Source organism: Muntiacus reevesi, chromosome 3, assembly GCF_963930625.1.
Source record: "Muntiacus reevesi chromosome 3, mMunRee1.1, whole genome shotgun sequence".
Lineage (NCBI taxonomy): Eukaryota > Metazoa > Chordata > Mammalia > Artiodactyla > Cervidae > Muntiacus > Muntiacus reevesi.
Genome location: NC_089251.1, coordinates 37,722,387 through 37,740,843, shown reverse-complemented (window position 1 = coordinate 37,740,843; position 18,457 = coordinate 37,722,387). Strand labels below are relative to the sequence as shown.

The 18,457-nt window shown below is 39.6% G+C and overlaps 1 protein-coding gene and 1 long non-coding RNA gene across 2 annotated transcripts in view; one reads left to right on the top strand and one right to left on the bottom strand.

Annotated features, from left to right (window-relative positions):
- LOC136164272 (uncharacterized) overlaps positions 1 to 18,457 on the bottom strand; it is a 51,836-nt gene that overhangs the window by 4,066 nt on the left and 29,313 nt on the right. The gene's annotated exons all lie outside the window — the stretch shown is intronic.
- GKN1 (gastrokine 1) lies at positions 6,531 to 12,436 on the top strand. The gene is made up of 6 exons (XM_065927244.1): positions 6,531 to 6,566; positions 8,485 to 8,538; positions 8,630 to 8,767; positions 10,011 to 10,121; positions 11,528 to 11,675; positions 12,342 to 12,436. Exons 1-6 carry the CDS (start codon positions 6,555 to 6,557, stop codon positions 12,434 to 12,436), a joined length of 558 nt encoding a protein of 185 aa, XP_065783316.1. The 5' UTR covers positions 6,531 to 6,554.

Below are 18,457 nucleotides of genomic sequence, written 5' to 3'. Positions count from 1 at the left end.
TCAATGATCCACAAAATCATGTTTCACTGTTCAGTCTTAGGGCAAGTCCTTCACTTTGACCTCTCTGCCAGGAAAGTCATGGGGATGGTTCAGCGTGGGGACCATGGGGTCCTCACAAAACCTGGGCTCCAGGTGTGGCCCTCACAGCTGTACTACTTTTGGTTCTCATCACTTAGAATCTGATTTTCATCTTCCAGTGTTCACTTTGATCCTTTCCAGGCCTGACTGCTATGGCTGAGGGAACATACCATCACCATGAGCTTTCACACCACTTTCTCTAAATTGCTTCAATATGAGCAATCAACAAGGAGTGTGCTATTACTTCTGAATTACCTGTAAATAAGTATAAAGCAGCACATTATTATCACTTTGTTTCTATTCCTCAAGTAGGCATATTTTCTCCAACTCCTTTTCAGAATAAAAGTACTTTGATTTGATTACTCTTCATAGTGATGAAAAATGAAGTTATTAATCAATATTCCCTTTATCTCTACTTTCATATATTTTATAGAAATGATGTCATCACTCAGGAGACCTTCTTTTAGCAAGATGTTTCCAAATCCTGTTCACAACGCCCTAACGCTCAAGGTTAGGGACCGATTGGAGTCATAATGTATCACTGGTTGTCTCTGAGGGGTTTCAGAGGTTTGGCAGATGTGATTGGACAGACATACAGGCAGCAACAGAAAGTCAGCATTATATAGATTTTGGCAGGCAATGGTCCTTGAGGAAATAACAAAAAGAGAAGAATCTGTGATGCCATAAGAAACAGCTTCCTCCACGTTGCTGTAATTTGAAAAGAATTTCTCTCCTATACAAAAAACAACTATGTAATAAGTATGGATTTTATGGAATTGGAAGCTTTCTAGCAATAATTATTACCATGCTATTCTACATGTTCCTATTGCTATTTTTTCAGATGTGTCATTCCTGGCCAGAAATATATATGGAAGATTTAATAGGAGTACATCACGGCTAAAAGCCCTGGGAGCTGTAATCACAGGGACTGTTATTAGAATCTTAGATGCAAACTGGTAAAGCAAGATTGTGGGATGGGGGCAGAAGTCCCCTCCACTCCCCACCTCCAGGTGACAAATGTGCTCAGATTTCACAGTGAACCATCCGATGCGGGACCATCACAATCTGGTGTTCAGCAAGACAACAGAGGCAGAGAGACTGAGACAGAATCGCAGCATGAAGGGGAATCCCCCCTCCAGCAAAGAAAGTATAGTGTGAAGTCACAGGGGTTAAAGGCCAGCTGAGTCCTAAATATCAGAAAATGGGGGAGAAGAAAAGGGAAGATGAGATTCCTTCTGGCTTCCTAGGTGTTGAGAGCAGCCCCTCTACGTACCTACACCAGAGAAGGAATCTTGAATGAGAATATTTAATGATGAAAAATTGCCCTGTAAGTAAACATCCCTTTCATTCAGAGAGAAAGAAGGGAAATAGAAGTCTGATTTATGCAGAACAGCTCTGAAAGTTCCTCCGGATCTGTGGTCTGACCATATCGCACTCATATCGCACCCCTGTTTGATCCACACAAAGAGAGCTTACACCCAGCTGGACATACAGGGTGTGGGGTGACGTGAGGTCCTGGGTGTGTGTGCTGTGAGATAAAACAGGACCTTGTTCTTTCCATGGCCCAGCATTGAGCTCTGTGGGCAGAGGGGGCTTTATTTGCGAAGGGGCTGGTTTGCCCCACACTGACCTTGGGCACTGGGGTCACACCATCTCCGGAGACCCCTTGTTGTGTTACCATAGCCAGTGCAAGGCAACACCTATCTAGCTGGCTCCAAAAATCAGAAATGAATAAATATTGCGCATATTTTATCTTCTAGCTTGAACATCGCCTTTCAGTGTGTGTTAGTTGCTCAATCGTGTCTGACTCTCTGTGACCCCGTGGACTGTCCATGGAATTCTCCAGGCAAGAGTACTGGAGTCAGTTCCATCTCCTTCTCCAGGGGATCTTCCTGACCCAGGGATTGAACTTGGGTCTCTTGCACTGCAGGCAGATTCTTTACTGTGAGCCACCAGGAAGCCTCTCCTTTTTCTAACTCTAAGTTTTAAAATGGGCCTGAAAGTGAAAGTCTCTCAGTCATGTCCAACTCTTTGCGACCCCATGGATATAGTCCATGGAATTCTTCAGGCCAGAATACTGGAGTGGGTAGCTTATCCCTTCTCCAGGGGATCTTCCCAACCCAGAGGTCGAACCCAGGTTTCCCCCATTGCAGGCAGATTATTTACCAGGTAAACCACAAGGGAAGCCCAAAATGGGCCTATGGAGCATCATATATGTGCCATATATATTCTAAGTTCTATGGAGGTGACAAAAACACCTGTTTTTCTCTCAAGGGAAGATAAGAAACATATAAAATGGAAGAATGGAAAGGAGCAAAAGACTTGTTCATGCACGTGGCTTGTAGGATCTCAGTTCCCCTACCAGGGATTGGATCTGGGTCCTGAATAGTGAGGGTGCAGAGTGCTAACCACTGAACTGCCAGGGAATTCCTATTTCCTTAAGACTTTTGGATGAGACTAGTGTTGAGATCAGGGTTGACCCCTCCCCACACACATATAGGGTGTGGGGTGAGGTGAGTATATTTCATACATACTACACTGATAGCTCAGTTGGTAAAGAATCTGCCTGCAATGCAGGAGACCCCAGTTCGATTCCTGGGTCAGGAAGATCCCCTGGAAAAGAGAAGAGCTACCCACTCTAGTATTCTGGCCTGGAGAATTCCATGGACTGTACAGTCCATGGAGTTGCAAAGAGTTAGACACAACTGAGCGCCTTTCACTTTCACACAAAGTATGGGCTTCCCTGGTAGCTCAGCTGGTAAAGAATCCACCTGCAATGCAGGAGACCCCAGCTCTATTTCTGGATTGGGAAGACCCCCTGGAGAAAGGATAGGCTACCCACTCCAGTATTCATGGGCTTCCCTGGTGGCCCAGACAGTAAAGAATCCACCTGCAATGTGGAGGACCTGGGTTCGATCCCTGGGTTGGGAAGATCCCCTGGAGGAGAGCTTGGCAACCCACTCCAGTATTCTTGCCTGGAGAATTCCGTGGACAGAGGAGCCTGGTGGGCTACAATCCGTGCAGTCAGAAAAAGTTCGACATGACTGAGTGATGAAGCACAGCACAGCACACACAAAGTACAGAGGAAGAGGTTCTTCTGATTTTTGAGGCCACTGAAATACAATATTATATAAAGGAGGAATTATTGTCAAACCCAAGATGCATCCTCATAGGCAGCACAATTGTTGTTTCCCTAAGGAAGCTGCCTCCCAGGAATGTTAATAGATATTAGGAAAAATAAATCAATAAAAGAAAAAAGGAAAACCAGGTTCTATGGTCAGTTAAGTTTAGGAGAATCTGGATGAAACAACACGACATAGATTTCTCCTCTACAAATTCCTCAGCACATTTGATAGGTGAATGTGAGTTGTCAGTTCCTAAGAGGGAGATTATTGAACCCTGAACTCTAGTTAGCTAGTTAACTATTTACTCATTGTGGAGCATCTTCCAGACCAGCATTCCATAGGCCCAGAGGAAAATATGTCAACCTCCAATCCTTCATTAGATATGACACTCAAAACGTATCCTAGGTACTACAGCCATGTACCAACGTGACTACACATGGCTGAGTGTACAGACACAATGCTGTCTCCTCTGACTTTGAAGTCACATGGCAGCACGTGAAGAAGATGAAGACCTCTTCACAGATGTCTGCCTCTATCCCAGGCTTCCCCATCTTCTGCAGTTAAAGAGTAAGTTTGGTAAAGATTAGTGACCATATTAAAAACATAAACAAAATCTTACCACAGCTACACTAAACCACTCAAACCAACATTCTGAAAGAGATATAGATAGTGATCAAGGTTTATAACCACATAACCCAGTACTGTGATTGCAGTCCATACATAGAAGGATAGCTATGGGCTCAGAAAGGCTTCCCAAGGGGAAATTTATAGATCAGTGATTCATGAGGTATAGTTTTTCTCTTCAGTAATTTAATTTACTAACTTTCATTTGTAAGAGAGAGCAGGAAAAAAAATTAAGACTTTAATTCACCTCCAAGATTGTTTTGAGCATTTACTTGTTTGCCCAAGTGACAATATCTACTCTCTGCTTCTGATGAAAACATCAGAAAAAGATTATGTTAGCATCATTTCTGAAAAATTAATTATCTAAAAACAAGTTAAAGGACAAGGATTCTTTTTAGAGCTCCAGGATAAAAGGAAAAGATTTAGCCCCAGGATATGGAGAAGCCATGATGGAGGCAGTGATATTTGAGCTGGGCCTGGAAAATGAATAACGATTACCAGCTAGATATAAAGGCAAGGATTGGCACTCCAGGGTGAAGGAACAGCATGTATGAAGGCAGAGAGGCATGAACCATCCTGAATGTTTCCACTAGACTGAGAATCCTGGTGTAGCTCAAATACAGATTTTTAGCATAGAGTGACAGATACAGCAGGAGAGGCTTTGGAAATCTTATAAAAAAGGGCCCTCTGAACCATTCCAGTGAGCTTGAAGTTTATCTTGTAGGTTGCCAGTGAAAATTTCAAAGCACAGTAGAGTCAGCTTACTTAAATACTTTAGAAAAACAGTCTTAGGGAAAATGGAGGAAATGCCCTGGAATATGAGACTGATAACCAGAGCTATCAATTACATCACTGTTGTAAAAGTCCAGGTGAACAAAGCTGTGGACAAAGCCAGGGTTTAGAGTCAATTCTAAGATGAAATGACAAGGGTTAGTAACTAACTGTATGTGGTGGGAAGGGTCACAGAGAGTCCTTAGTTTTCTAACCAGATGTATGGTCCTGTCACTGAGAGAGTTCAGGATTGCAGAGGAAGATATAGGTTTGGTGGGAGTAGCTAATAGAATATGTTTGCATGCCTGCATGCTCAGTTGTGACCAACTCTTTGTTTTTTGTTTTTTTTTTTAATTTTATTTTATTAGTTGGAGGCCAATTACTTCACAACATTTCAGTGGGTTTTGTCATACATTGACACGAATCAACCATAGAGTTACACGTATTCCCCATCCCGATCCCCCCTCCCACCTCCCTCTCCACCCGACTCCTCTGGGTCCTCCCAGTGCACCAGGCCCGAGCACTTGTCTCATGCATCTCACCTGGGCTAGTGATCTGTTTCACCATAGATAATACACATGCTGTTCTTTTGAAACATCCCACCCTCACCTTCTCCCACAAAGTTCAAAAGTCTGTTCTGTACTTCTGTGTCTCTTTTTCTGTTTTGCATATAGGGTTATCATTACCATCTTTTTAAATTCCATATATATGTGTTAGTATGCTGTAATGTTCTTTATCTTTCTGGCTTACTTCACTCTGTATAATGGGCTCCAGTTTCATCCATCTCATTAGAACTGATTCAAATGAATTCTTTTTAATGGCTGAGTAATATTCCATGGTGTATATGTACCACAGCTCCCTTATCCATTCATCTGCTAATGGGCATCTAGGTTGCTTCCATGTCCTGGCTATTATAAACAGTGCTGCGATGAACATTGGGGTGCACGTGTCTCTTTCAGATCTGGTCTCCTCGGTGTGTATGCCCAGAAGTGGTATTGCTGGGTCATATGGCAGTTCTATTTCCAGTTTTTTAAGAAATCTCCACACTGTTTTCCATAGTGGCTGTACTAGTTTGCATTCCCACCAACAGTGTCAGAGGGTTCCCTTTTCTCCACACCCTCTCCAGCATTTATTGCTTGTAGACTTTTGGATAGCAGCCATCCTGACTGGCGTGTAATGGTACCTCTTTGTGGTTTTGATTTGCATTTCTCTAATAATGAGTGATGTGGAGCATCTTTTCATGTGTTTGTTAGCCATCTGTATGTGACCAACTCTTTGTAACCCCATGGATTGTAGCCCACCAGGCTCCTCCATCCATGGGATTTCCAAGGCAAGAATACTGGAGTGGATTACTATTTCAGCCTCCAGAGGATCTTTCTGACCCAGGAAGACCCAGGAATCCAACCCGCATCTCCTGTGTCTGCTGCATTGACAGACAGATATTCTACCACCGCGCCACTTGGGAAGCCCTAATAGAACAGCTTAGCCTAAGCAAAAACATCACAGTGGCTCAGTTGAAGGTACGAAGAGGAAGCCATGCCACGTTCTTACAGGAGCTGCTCTCTGCAAGGTCCATAGTTTCTTATCTTGTTTGATTTTAGGGATGATTCTTTTCCTAAATCTCAGTAATATCAATGTATAAAATACCCACAGCCACGGCTTCAATTGGACCAGCAGTTGTCATCAATCATACTGTTCACTTTGATATCTTCAACTTCAACATATGGTGAGTCAGATCAGCTCCATGTCAAAATGCCTTGCCAACCAGGCGGATATTCCAAAAGGCTTCCTGGTATGCCGGAATGTGGCACAGATATGGAAAATGGAGAAAGATAAGTCTTAGGCCCCACCTGTTCACACCTAGCTTGAGTAAAGCTGGTCAAGTACAAATATGAGAACACTTTTTATCTGAATGAACACCTGTCATCTCAGCTTCATTGCTTTGGTGAAGTCAAGATGAAGTTCACAGTGAGTAGATTGTTCCTTTTGAATATATTATCTTATAATTGGAAACTGCTAATATTCTCAGCTAAGTGGGGGTATGCTTCTTGTTTAAGAATAATCCTTTTTTACGGAATCATGGCATTTATAAGCATCTCCATAGAGAAGGATAATTATACTGGGATTAGTCAACTGCCTGAGCATCTTATACGATGATATCTTTAAAAAAAAATTGTTTTCTGGATCTGTTGATTCAGATCTGGGCACAGAGCAAACAGTTGCTAACTCAAAAGGAAATGTCTGATTTTTCATTACATTCTTGAATTCCTTTTTTGACAAAAAAACTACTGAGCAGGTTCAGGCAAGATAAAAAGCTTATTTTCAAAACAAATTAGTGAGAGACTTACTGTCACATTCCCTCCTGTGAAATGGATCTCTAAGTAAAAAGTTTTGCCTTGAACCCTGTCTATAGTCTTATAGTCACGAAAACACTAGCAGCATGAAGCTAGTTCGTCAGCTCATTTGTTTCATGTAAAAGGGTGAGAGAGTAGCAAATGGACAGCAAAATTCTGCCAAAGCAACCGGTGATGCTGTGTCTCATAACAGGATGCAAAAGGGCTACAGTAGGGTGAATAAACATTCATATTTTGACATACTAAACATTAAAACATATGACAGTAGATTCTGCTTCATAATGGAGTTGCAAGTGTGAAATAGTTTTCTGGAAATAAGTGCTAATGATAGGAAGGTTAAGAAAAAAAAAAGAGCTTCAGACACAGGTTAGATCTGATTTCTCTTGCAGTTGTGGTATGAACAAAAGGTACACCCTTGGCCAAGTCACTCAACTTCTGAAGCTCCATTTTCTCATCTGTGAAGAATTCTGTTGTACTAATAGATCTTTAAAATTTCTTCCACCTCTGATTTTTTTTCATCCTCTTTTTTAAACTATCAGGGGATACATCAAACACTTTTTTTTTTTTAATTATCTTGAATCACTAGTGCAGGTCTCAAACCATTTTGTTCCAGGCAAAGAAAATGAACATAGGGACCCAGAATTGTACATCCCGCATAAAGCTCTGTGTTCTGAGAACCAGTATCATGTATTCAATGACAACTATGATTACCCCAGGTATCCTGGGACAGTGATTGACTTCCCTTCTACTAAGCACACTTGATAGCCAGATACTCCATCTTCGGCTTCTCATCATTCATATCCAACCTGGTTACTAATCCATTGCTTTGAATATATATATATAGTAAATGCAGACAAATATTATTTGATTTCACTTACATGAGATACCTAGAATAGTTAAATTCATAGAGTCAAAAAGTACATTGATAGATGCCAGGGGCCAAACGTGGGGTGGGAAGGGGAAATAGGGACAATAGTATGAATGTACTTAGTGTCACTGAACCATATAGTTAAATATGGTTAAAATAGTATGTTTTATATTGCGTGACTTTTACCACATAAAAATTTTTTTTAATAAAAAGATTGCTTCTGAGATTAGGAGGTCTAGGAAGAAGAGAATGCATTCAGGTCAATAATTTGATCTGGAAGTTAGTCCTATTTGATTTCTAGACTACATTAAGAAAGCTATCTTAATTCACTTTCAGGTCTGCTTCTCAGAACTTAAAACCATTTTCATGCCATGTATGCTATTATTCAGGTCAACGTTATTTTTCAATATACTTACACTTCTTCAGTTTTTCGTAAGACCTACATTAAAAATTTTAAAACAATCAACATAATTATTTATAATTAACCTAAAATTCAACATTATCATTGAATTTTCTATGGTTTAAAAAAATTGAAGATCAAAGAAGAAGAAAAGACAGATCACTCAACAAATTTAGTAAGCACTTTTATAAGTTTAGCTAGAAAAAGACGATGAGGACATCATTTTGCCGTTTAACAGTAGACCAATGTTATTTGTGATTTCAGATTGTCTTTGCTGGACTTCTTGGCATCTTCCTGACTCCTACTCTTGCTGGCTATGTAAGTTTTATTTTTTAAAGTGTGTTACCAAAATGCATTTGCAAAAAAAAAAAGTGGTATTAAATCTTTGTCCATTTCTTGTAAATTTCAGGATATCAATGTCAATGGTAACAACAACAGTGGTGGAAGTGGGCAGCAGTCAGTGAGTGTCAACAACGAACATGGCGTGGCCAATATTGACAATAACAACGGATGGGGCTCCTGGAATTCCCTCTGGGATTACGGAAGTGTAGGTAGTCAACGTGCAATTTCTGTTCTTTGCAAACATGGCATTTCTTTGTAAACAATAATGAAAACTGCCTGCTAACCACAAAAAAAAAAAAAAAAAATTATGTAAATTCTAACTGCACATGAGAGTTATAAGTAAAAGTGTCTCTTTTGCTTACTCAGCTTACATTCCTAGATAAAACTGCTGTCAATAAGTTTCTCATAGTAAGTTAAAATTCAAGTCAGTGAATGTTAATTAGAATCCAGTGAATGGTATGAGGTTATAAAACAAGTGCAACATCCTTTGGCCTTACCTGCAGAAACCCTCAATAAAGATGAAAGACCTTCATAATATTACTGTTGCCAAACCATAATCCATATCATTCTACTGTCAATTTCCTAAAAGATAGAAGTTGGCATTTCATTTATAATTCAAAAGGACCAAAGTAAATGTAACTGACAATATTAATTAAATGTAGGGGCAGCTAAAAATACAACAAAAAAAATAATACCCACTTGGCTCTAGTTAGAAAACCTAACTCTGCAATTATCAGCTCTATATTTGACAAAATTTGTCGTTTAGAAAAGGCAACTCTTTGTAGTTTCAGCTTTATCATCTAGTCAATTAGAAAATTAATTACTATCCTGCTACTACTGCTGCTGCTACTAAGTCACTTAAGTTGTGTCCGACACTGTGCGACCCCATAGACGGCAGCCCACCAGGTTCCACCGTCCCTGGGATTCTCCAGGCAAAAACACTGCAGTGGGTTGCCATTTCCTTCTCCAATGCATGAAAGTGAAAAGTGAAAGTGAAGTTGCTCGGTCAAGTTCAACCCTTCGTGATCCCATGCACTGCAGCCTACCAGACTCCTCAACCCATGGGATCTTCCAGGCAAGAGTACTGGAGTGGGTTGCCATTGCCTTCTCCGACCATCCCGCTAGCCTCCTTGAAATGTTGTGAAGATCAAAGGAGATTAAAATATGAAAGTATTTAAAAATTTATTTCAGCAAAACAAACATACAGGGAGACTCTTGCTGGGCTACAGTCTGAAGTGAATTCAACAGTCTCTCCCTCAAAGAGCTTGTGATCTATGCTTCCAAATGTCAGCAATAAATATGATTGCAAAACAGGGCCAGATCCAGCACTCTTATCTCAGTTCATTGTGATCTCACAATTCCATTTCCCTCTGCTGGTGAAACTAATTTCTGATGAGAAAAACACCTTGGAGAACATACTGTTTACCACCCACCATCTTCTTTAATAGGGCTTTGCTGTAACCAGATCCTTTAAGAAGAAGTCGTGCATTGTGCACAAAATGAACAAGGAAGTTATGCCCTCTATTCAAGCCCTTGATATGCTGGCCAAGAAAAACAAGGTAAAAGCAAAAGTCATTTTATTCTTTGCTCAGGGGAGGGTGGGGGGTCTTATGATTTCCAATAAATCATGAGAAGGTCACAGTTGCTCCCTCTTGACCACATAGTACATTGTCATGTGCAGCACAAAAGGGGAAGAGGAATTGGAACTGCCTGACGAGAGGCAACTGCCATCACACTCAAACCTGCCCCTCTGGAGTCTGATCAGAACACCTCACTCTTACTAATAGGGGAAAAAAGCTCTGTTCACATCAAGGGGAGTCCTCCACACTTCAAGGACATTTTCCCAGAAGATTTGGGTTAGGCTTATCAGATTTGACAAACAAAAATAGAGGATACCCAGTTAGGTTTGAATTTCAGATAAACAGTGGATAATTTATTTTTTCCTAACTATGTCCCATGCAATATTTGGGACATGCTTACAAATGATCTGTTGTTTACCTGAAATCAAAATTTAACTGGGTGTCCTGTATTTTATCTGGTAACCCTAGGAGTGGTGGGCAGGGAGAGGGGAACTATCACTAAAATGTCAGCCTGAGTTTGTGTTTGTATAACTGATAAGTGGGTATCTTTCATTGACAGTGTAAAGAAAACAAACTGCATTTTCAGAGACTGATTATCATATAGCTCAACCCAAGAAATATAAGAGACCAAATGAGCTACAACCTTCAGTGTAAATTTACCCTGACTTACACTGTTACGAAAAGCTGAGGTTTTGAACCAGCTAAATCCTTTAGAACATTTCAAAGTGCTGAGATATACAGAGTTGTAATTGGTTCTTCTTCATTTTGATTGTGGAAAAATTATAGCCAAGAAATATGCCCTGTCAGCCTTGTTGTTGTTCAGTCCCTCCATCGTCCTACTCTTTGCAACCCCATGAACTGCAGCACATCAGGCTTCCCTGTCCTTCACTATCTCCTGGAGTTTGCTCAAACTCATGCCCATTGAGTCAGTAGTGCCATCCAGCCATCTCATCCTCTGTTGTCCCCTTCTCCTCTTGCTCTCAACCTTTCCCATCATCAGGTGAGTCTTTTCCAATGAGTCAGCTCTTCGTATCAGATGGCCAAAGTATTGGAACTTCAGCTTCAGCCTCAGTCCTTCCAATGAATAGTGAGAGTTGATTTCCTTTAGGATGGTCTGGTGTGATCTCTTTGCAGTCCAAGGGACTCTCAAGAGTCTTCTCCAACACCACAGTTCAAAAGCATCAATTCTTCGGCACTCAGCCTTCTTTATGGTCCAACTCTCACATCCATACACAGTGACTGTAAAAACCATAGTCTTGACTATTCGGACCTTGTTGGCAAAGCAATGTCTCTACTTGACCTTGTATACAACCCCCAATTCAACAAACCACTGGGTTTAACACTCCTTTTCTCTCTGTCTTGCCACCTGTCTTCCCCACACTCAGCTTCAGGGTAGAGGACCAGAGGGACCACCTCCCAAGAGCCTGATCTACTCCGTCAAGCCTGACAAAGTCAACAACCTGGACCAGTTTGGAAAATCCATTGTTACCATGTGCCAGGGGATTCCAACATACATGGCTGAAGAGATTCAGGGTGAGGAACCCCCCTACTGTGCATTCTGAGTTAGTGCTGGTAGGATTGTCAAACTGTTTTCAGGCATGTCCACGGAGGACACAAATTACTCAGGAGGTGGTGATCAAAGCTAACACTTAGGTAATGCTTGCTCTGTGCCATGCACCATTCAATGCGCTTTACGTGAGTTAGCTCATTTACTCGTGATCCCAGTCTTATGTGATAGACTTAATTGTTATTCTCACTTTCCAATGAGGAAACAGGCACAGAAAGAGGACACAAACTCCTTGCCTGGGTCTTTCCTAAGTATTTTGGCTCTGGATTCTGTGATTTTTAACCATTCTGAAATATTTCCTTTCACGGGTGAATCTAGAGTAAACTCAAGAAACTCATAAATCACTAAATGCAAGGAGAATGCTGATAGAATCTGTTGGTTTTTTATAGCTCAAAAAATCACCAATTCTGAGCATTCAAACAATAATTTACATAGAAACAGAGTGTCCACTCAGGAACCGAATAAAACACCAACTTTTTAGATCTCTTAATTGGTTAATTTATGGCTAGCTAGCTAAATCTTGAAATTATTGCGGAGTTGGTTTGAAAACCGTGCAACATTCCTCACCACCATCCCCCTAAAAACAGGTCGTTGAAAAGGCATTGATAGTGCTTTCCTCTTTTTTTTATCAGGAGCAAACCTGATTCTGTACCCAGAAAAGTGCATCAAGGTTGATATACTCTGGATTCTGAACATTTCCTTATGTGAAGAAGCAATGGAGAACTAAAATAAAAGTTCCTGTGGGTTTAGTCATCAGAATTTTCTATTCAGAAAAATGTGGGTTCTAATGGTGTTTATCATATCATTCTGAAATGTTCTCTTCTAGTCCTGTTTGGTTTCCTTAAGTGTCAATAAACCTATTTAGCACTGAGTTCACTTTATACTAAAATTCTTTAGTATTTCTATTTGGAAAGCACAGCGTCAAAACTGCTGTATGGTGGCAGCGAGTTGTCGAAGTGCATTAGACCCAAATGTTAGCCTATATTCAGAACCTGTCCCTTATAAAGAGCCCCTTCAGCTGCTTCAGACACTACTAACCACAGCTCTGGGAATAGTTCCAAGACCATCCAACTGCTCTGAAGACTGCCCTATAGTTGATGTGCATAGTAACATTTCAGATCAACAGAAATCCACTCAACATAGCATAAGCCAAAAGAGGGGGAAGGGTATTGCAAAGATATTGGAATATCTAAAATTACTCTTAGAGAAAGAAAAGCCAATATTGGCTCCAAGACCCAAGTCTCCTTCTCTCTGAAACCACATATGGTTCTTCTCTGCTCCTCTCAAATTCAACTTCTCTCTTCTTTCCATCTTGATGATGACTTTCTCTGTATTCATGGCAGAAGATGGCTGAACCAGAATGTCATCCCCATCGCCCATGTTTTTGTGTCTTTCCAGCTCACAAGATCAAGTCTCATACTTTTGAATCCACATTCCAAATTTTCTTCACAATGCATGGTTCAAGAGCCCACAACCTCCACTCTTTGATGGGCAGGGGAGTGAAGTCACATGGTACACACACAGCATTGGGGTCTCTACTGAAGGAGAATAATTTCAGAGAAAACAGAGGTGCCAATTGGTGTGTGTTCTAATATGAAACTACATCTAATTTTTAAAAATTACTCCCACATATATTTTTTATGTCCTGGATGCCATAAGAGGATATTAATCCGTTACCATGTCTTCATATAAGATACCCCTAAATAACCTAACAAATAAAACTAAGGACATTGAAATAGTGGAAATGGCATTGGAAAAATGCCCATGTTTACCAGCCCCTTATTTGGAAAAATTATAATTTTAAAATTCTGAAACAATTCTGATCTTGGCACGAGGCAGCAGTGAGTGGTGGCATGAAGTGAGGTCCTAACTCCCTGCCTAAGCATTGGATCTGGGAAGCCTGTATGAAAAACAGGAATCCTTGCTACCAGACAGCAAAAACTAGAGGCTAGAAGCTACCATTCTTTGCTCCCAGCAAAAAATGCATTTATCCCAGAGGCAAAAACTCTTCCTGCAAGTACAAAGTTTATTATTAGAGACATCGCCCAACAGCGAGTGGTAGAGCCCCGAGAGAAGTGGTTTGTTTAATGTAGAAGCAAGACAGGGATGCACACCCAAAGAGGAAGGATGTGAGCACCCCTCCTAGTGAGGAGGAGTGCAGTGAAGACGCAGTTAAGTTATTTACATGGGCCAGTTTTTCTGGATCTTTGTTTACCTCTAACTAATTATCTGATTTCTTTTTCTACAGCTGACCTAACCTAAGACCCTCCCTGACATGCCTGTGCCAGTTTTTTCTAAGATGGATTCCAGCCCAGAGGCCTATGGAATATTATCATCACATATTATGGGATGGTACTACCTCCTTTGGTCCCCCAAGGAGTCTTTCTCTGCATATGAAATGTCTCCCTTGCCACAAGGATGGGAAATATACAACCTCCTGCTCTTTAACAGGGTTTAGTTTTATTCTATCCTTGCCATAAAAATGTCCAGTGTCCAGCTATTTACCCTATTCCTGTGGCTGGTTTTTATATTAACGTGTAGATCCCAAAATATAGACAGGAGTCCAGTCATAAGTATGTAGTCCTGAAGCCTGTTTGTCTGTTGCTTCAGGAAATATAAACAAGGGGCTGGTAATGAATGTCCGACCTGGAGCTCATCTTCCCACCTCAGGAGGTGTGAACAGGAGGTCAGTTGTAAATGCCTAGCCTGGAGTCCATCTATCTCCTGCCTCTATTCCACTGCTGTTCATAAGAAGTGTGCTACCTCCAGAGCAGAGCTTCCAAAATACCCTGAAGCCAGGAGATATGGAAACCTGTCAAAGATCTATTAAAAATAAAAGTCTTACATACTGCCCCCCTATGAGCAAGAAGGAAAAAGAAACTCACGACTCCCCAACTAGACACAATGTCATAGAGCTGACTTAAGTGAACCAGAGAGTCTCATGTTTCTTAGAATTGTCTCATCACTATTTCAGGACAAGAAAATGAATTCAATGGGAAGTAAAAATTTTAGATTATATACACCTATCGAATATATGAAAGAAAAATTGTAAGAATTTCAGGAGAATTTAACAATCTGAGTATACTATTAAAGATTTTAACACATATTTTTCTATTACTTGTAAACAGCTAAGAAAAAAATGAATGTAATTAACAATAACAAGCTTATTTTGATTAACATATATATAGAACACTACAGAAATCACATTTTTCTTAAGCATATACAGGACATATACAAATATTGATCACATGCTGAGGCATAAAGCAGATCTCAAAAACATTCAATGATTGGTATCAAAAAGATCACACTTTTATAGACCTCAATTTAATTAAGAGAGTATAAATATTCCCCTCTGAATAAAACAAGATGGTCTCATTTGTTTTGAAATTAGGCAACATAATTCTAAATAATACTTGAGCCAAAGAAAAATTCATGATGAAAAGTACAATTTATTTAGAACAGTGCAGTAATGGAAGTGCTACATGTCAAAAGCTGGTGAACAGCAGCTATTAACAACTTACTGTTTTAAATGTTCATTTTACAAAAAAAGAAAAGCTAAAAACTGAGTCAAACTTTCAACTTTAAAAAATAAAGGAAGACAATAAAATATCCAAAATCAGTAGAAGGAAAAAAATAATATGGATAACTCGACTAAAAAATATTGGTCACAACCTGTAAATAAGAGAGTTGTTTTATTTGGTGGGCATATTAAGGACTTTTGAACCCAGAGGCCAGCATCTCAGTAGCCCTGAGAAAACTGCTCCTACAGGCAGGAAAGGAAGTCAGGCTATATACAAGTTTGCAACAAAGCGGGCAGGCAGTCTGAACATCAAAGACTATTGTTAGTAAGGAAAACCAGATACCTAGCTAAGGAATTTAGCGTTCTTCGGTGTATGGGAAGATGCAAGCCTCTGGACTCACTGAATTCATTCCTTTCACATGCACCTCTGCTATCTGGGGCCATATCCTATTTCCTAATTGTTTACATCCTCCATTCATTCCTGTTCAAGAAGAAGCAGATGGCTGCTTCTTGCATTCCCCAGCTCCTCAGCAGTCACCATGGGGATGAGGAATCTGCTGGATCACAGGCGTTGTTTTCTGATTTGGAGAGCTCTCATTCACATTTGGAGCCCTGAAATCACTGATGGTTATGACATTTCTGGTTGATTGATATGGCCAGAGATATTCCACTTCACAGATGGTGGCAGATGTAAGTAACATAGAAAACAACTATACACTAGTAAAACTCAACAATGTCAAAAGCTGGTTCTTTGGGAAGGCAGAAAATTGACAAGCTTTAGGTAAAATTAGCCAGAAATAAGAGATAAATTATAAGCAATGCTAGTAATAAAAATAATACTAACCTACAAATACCACAAATATTAAGATGTCGATAAATTGATATTATGAATTTTATATAGATGAATTTGAAAGCTTGGGTAAACTGAATATCTAAAAACTTAACCTACCAAAGCTCACTCAAGAAGAAATAGCAAACCTGAATAATTATGGCCAGAAAAGGAGTTAGTGAAAAGTATAAAAACTTCACACAAGAAAATTACAAGTCAAAATAGTTTCTACATTGAGATTTTACAAAGTTTGAAAATATAGACTATTCTAATCATAAAACTATTCAAATGTATGGGGGCAAGGGGAGAAGTACTCTCCAGTTCCTTTCATAAGAATATTTAGTTGATTCCGAAACGTGATAGGTATGAGAAAGGAAAAGTACAGGACAATCTCTGTCATAAAAACAGATGCAAAATATCTCAATGAAATGATAGCAAACTTATCGAGAAGTGTAGAAAAGGTAATACAGTGTGACCATGTGGAATTTTCCCTAGCCATGCCAGGTGGTTTGATATTTAGTTCAGTTCAGTTCAGTCACTCAGTTGTGTCCGACTCTTTGGACTGCAGCACGCCAGGCTTCCTTATCCATCACCAACTCCTGGAGCTTGCTCAATCTCTTGTCCATCAAGTTGGTGATGTCATCCAATCATCCTCTGTCGTCCCCTTCTCCTCCTGCCTTCAATCTTCAAGTTTGTTTATCTTCTGGGAAAGATTGAAGGTTTTATAGTAGCAAACCAATAATGTAGCTTGCCACAATAAAAATCAAAAGACAACAAACTTACTAAATACGTTAATAGCAGCAGAATTACCTAATAGAGCTGAATATATATTCACAATAAACAAACAGTTCTTAGGAAACTTGGAATTAAAAGAAAATTCATTAAACAGACAAAAATCATCAAAGAAAACTGTAAGCATCAATTAGAACAATGAAAACATTTCCGCTGAAACAAGAAACAAAGCCAGATGCCTGCCATCACAACTTCTAGAAACATTGTACTGAAAGTTAGTATAGTTAAAAAAAAATTAACTATAAAAATTAGAGGAAAAAAGAAGAAAAAACTATCATTATGCTGAGATGCCAAGGTTTTCTGTGTAAAAATTACAAATCTATAGATAATTTATGGGAGTCAGCATTTGGAAATTTTTCTGAATACAAAAATAACTATTAAGTATGAATTGTGTTTCAATATGTCAGCAGCAAATATACAGAAAGTTTAATTTTTTAAAAACATTGATAACAGGAATAAGAGCAACAACAGATATGATATGCCTAGGGAAAAATATTTAATTTATTTAAGAATATTTCTTAAGTATCTGCTAGATGTATAGCACTATTGCACACACTTGAAATCCATCAGCAAATAAAAATTCAAAGATCCTTGTTTCATACAGGTGACATTTTAGTTAGAGGAGGCAAAAATAAATGACAAACATGATTAACAAACACAGAAATAAATAGGATATTCATTAGGACAGTATTGTGTACTATTAATGAATAGAATATAAAATGAGAAATGCTAAGGGAAAATTGCAGAGCAGGTGACATGTGAACAAAGAATGAAGGAGATAAAGGAGTCAGCAATGTCAATATTTTGGGGAGAAAAGTATTAAGGGCAAAGGGAAAAGCCAATGGTAAGGCCTAAGGCAGAAGTATGTCTGGCACATTAAAAGTATAGTAAGGAGGTCAGTGGGGCTGAAGCAGAAGCAGCAAGATGGGGAGTAGAGGGAGATGAAGGTACAGAGGTAATGGGGCACCAGATCACGGTGAGCTATATAGGCAACTGTTAGAACTTTGCAAAATAGTAAAATAAGGAAACATTGAAGAAATTCAAACCAAGATGGAATACAATCTTACTAAGTAATAAATTAAAGATCTACCAGACTTCTATGGAAATTTTGTTGAGAGACATTAAGTAAACTCAATAAATGCAGACAAACCATGGTCATGAATTAGGAATTCAATATCATAAGAACATAAGCTCTCCTTCAATCTATAGATTCAGTACGTTGTGTTGCTCAGTCGCTCAGTCGTGTTAGATGCTTTGCGACCCCATGGACTGCAGCATGCCAGGCTTCCCTGTTCTTCACTGTCTTCCAGAGTTTGCGCAAACTCACGTCCATTGAGTCGGTGATGCCATCCAAACAGCTTACCCTCTGTGACCCCCTTCTCCTCCTGCCCTCAGTCTTTCCCAGCATCAGGGTCTCAAAATAAATTTCCAACAGGTCATGTATATGGATCTGTGTGTGATTAATGATGAGCTAAATTTAGAATGTTCATTGAAGACTAAGGGGCCAGTTAGGAGAAAATTCTCCAAGGGTTCATGATGTTTCTATACATTTTTTAAGTAGAGGTCCTTTGTTCTCAACTATTTTTGTAAAGATGTTTATATAGCAA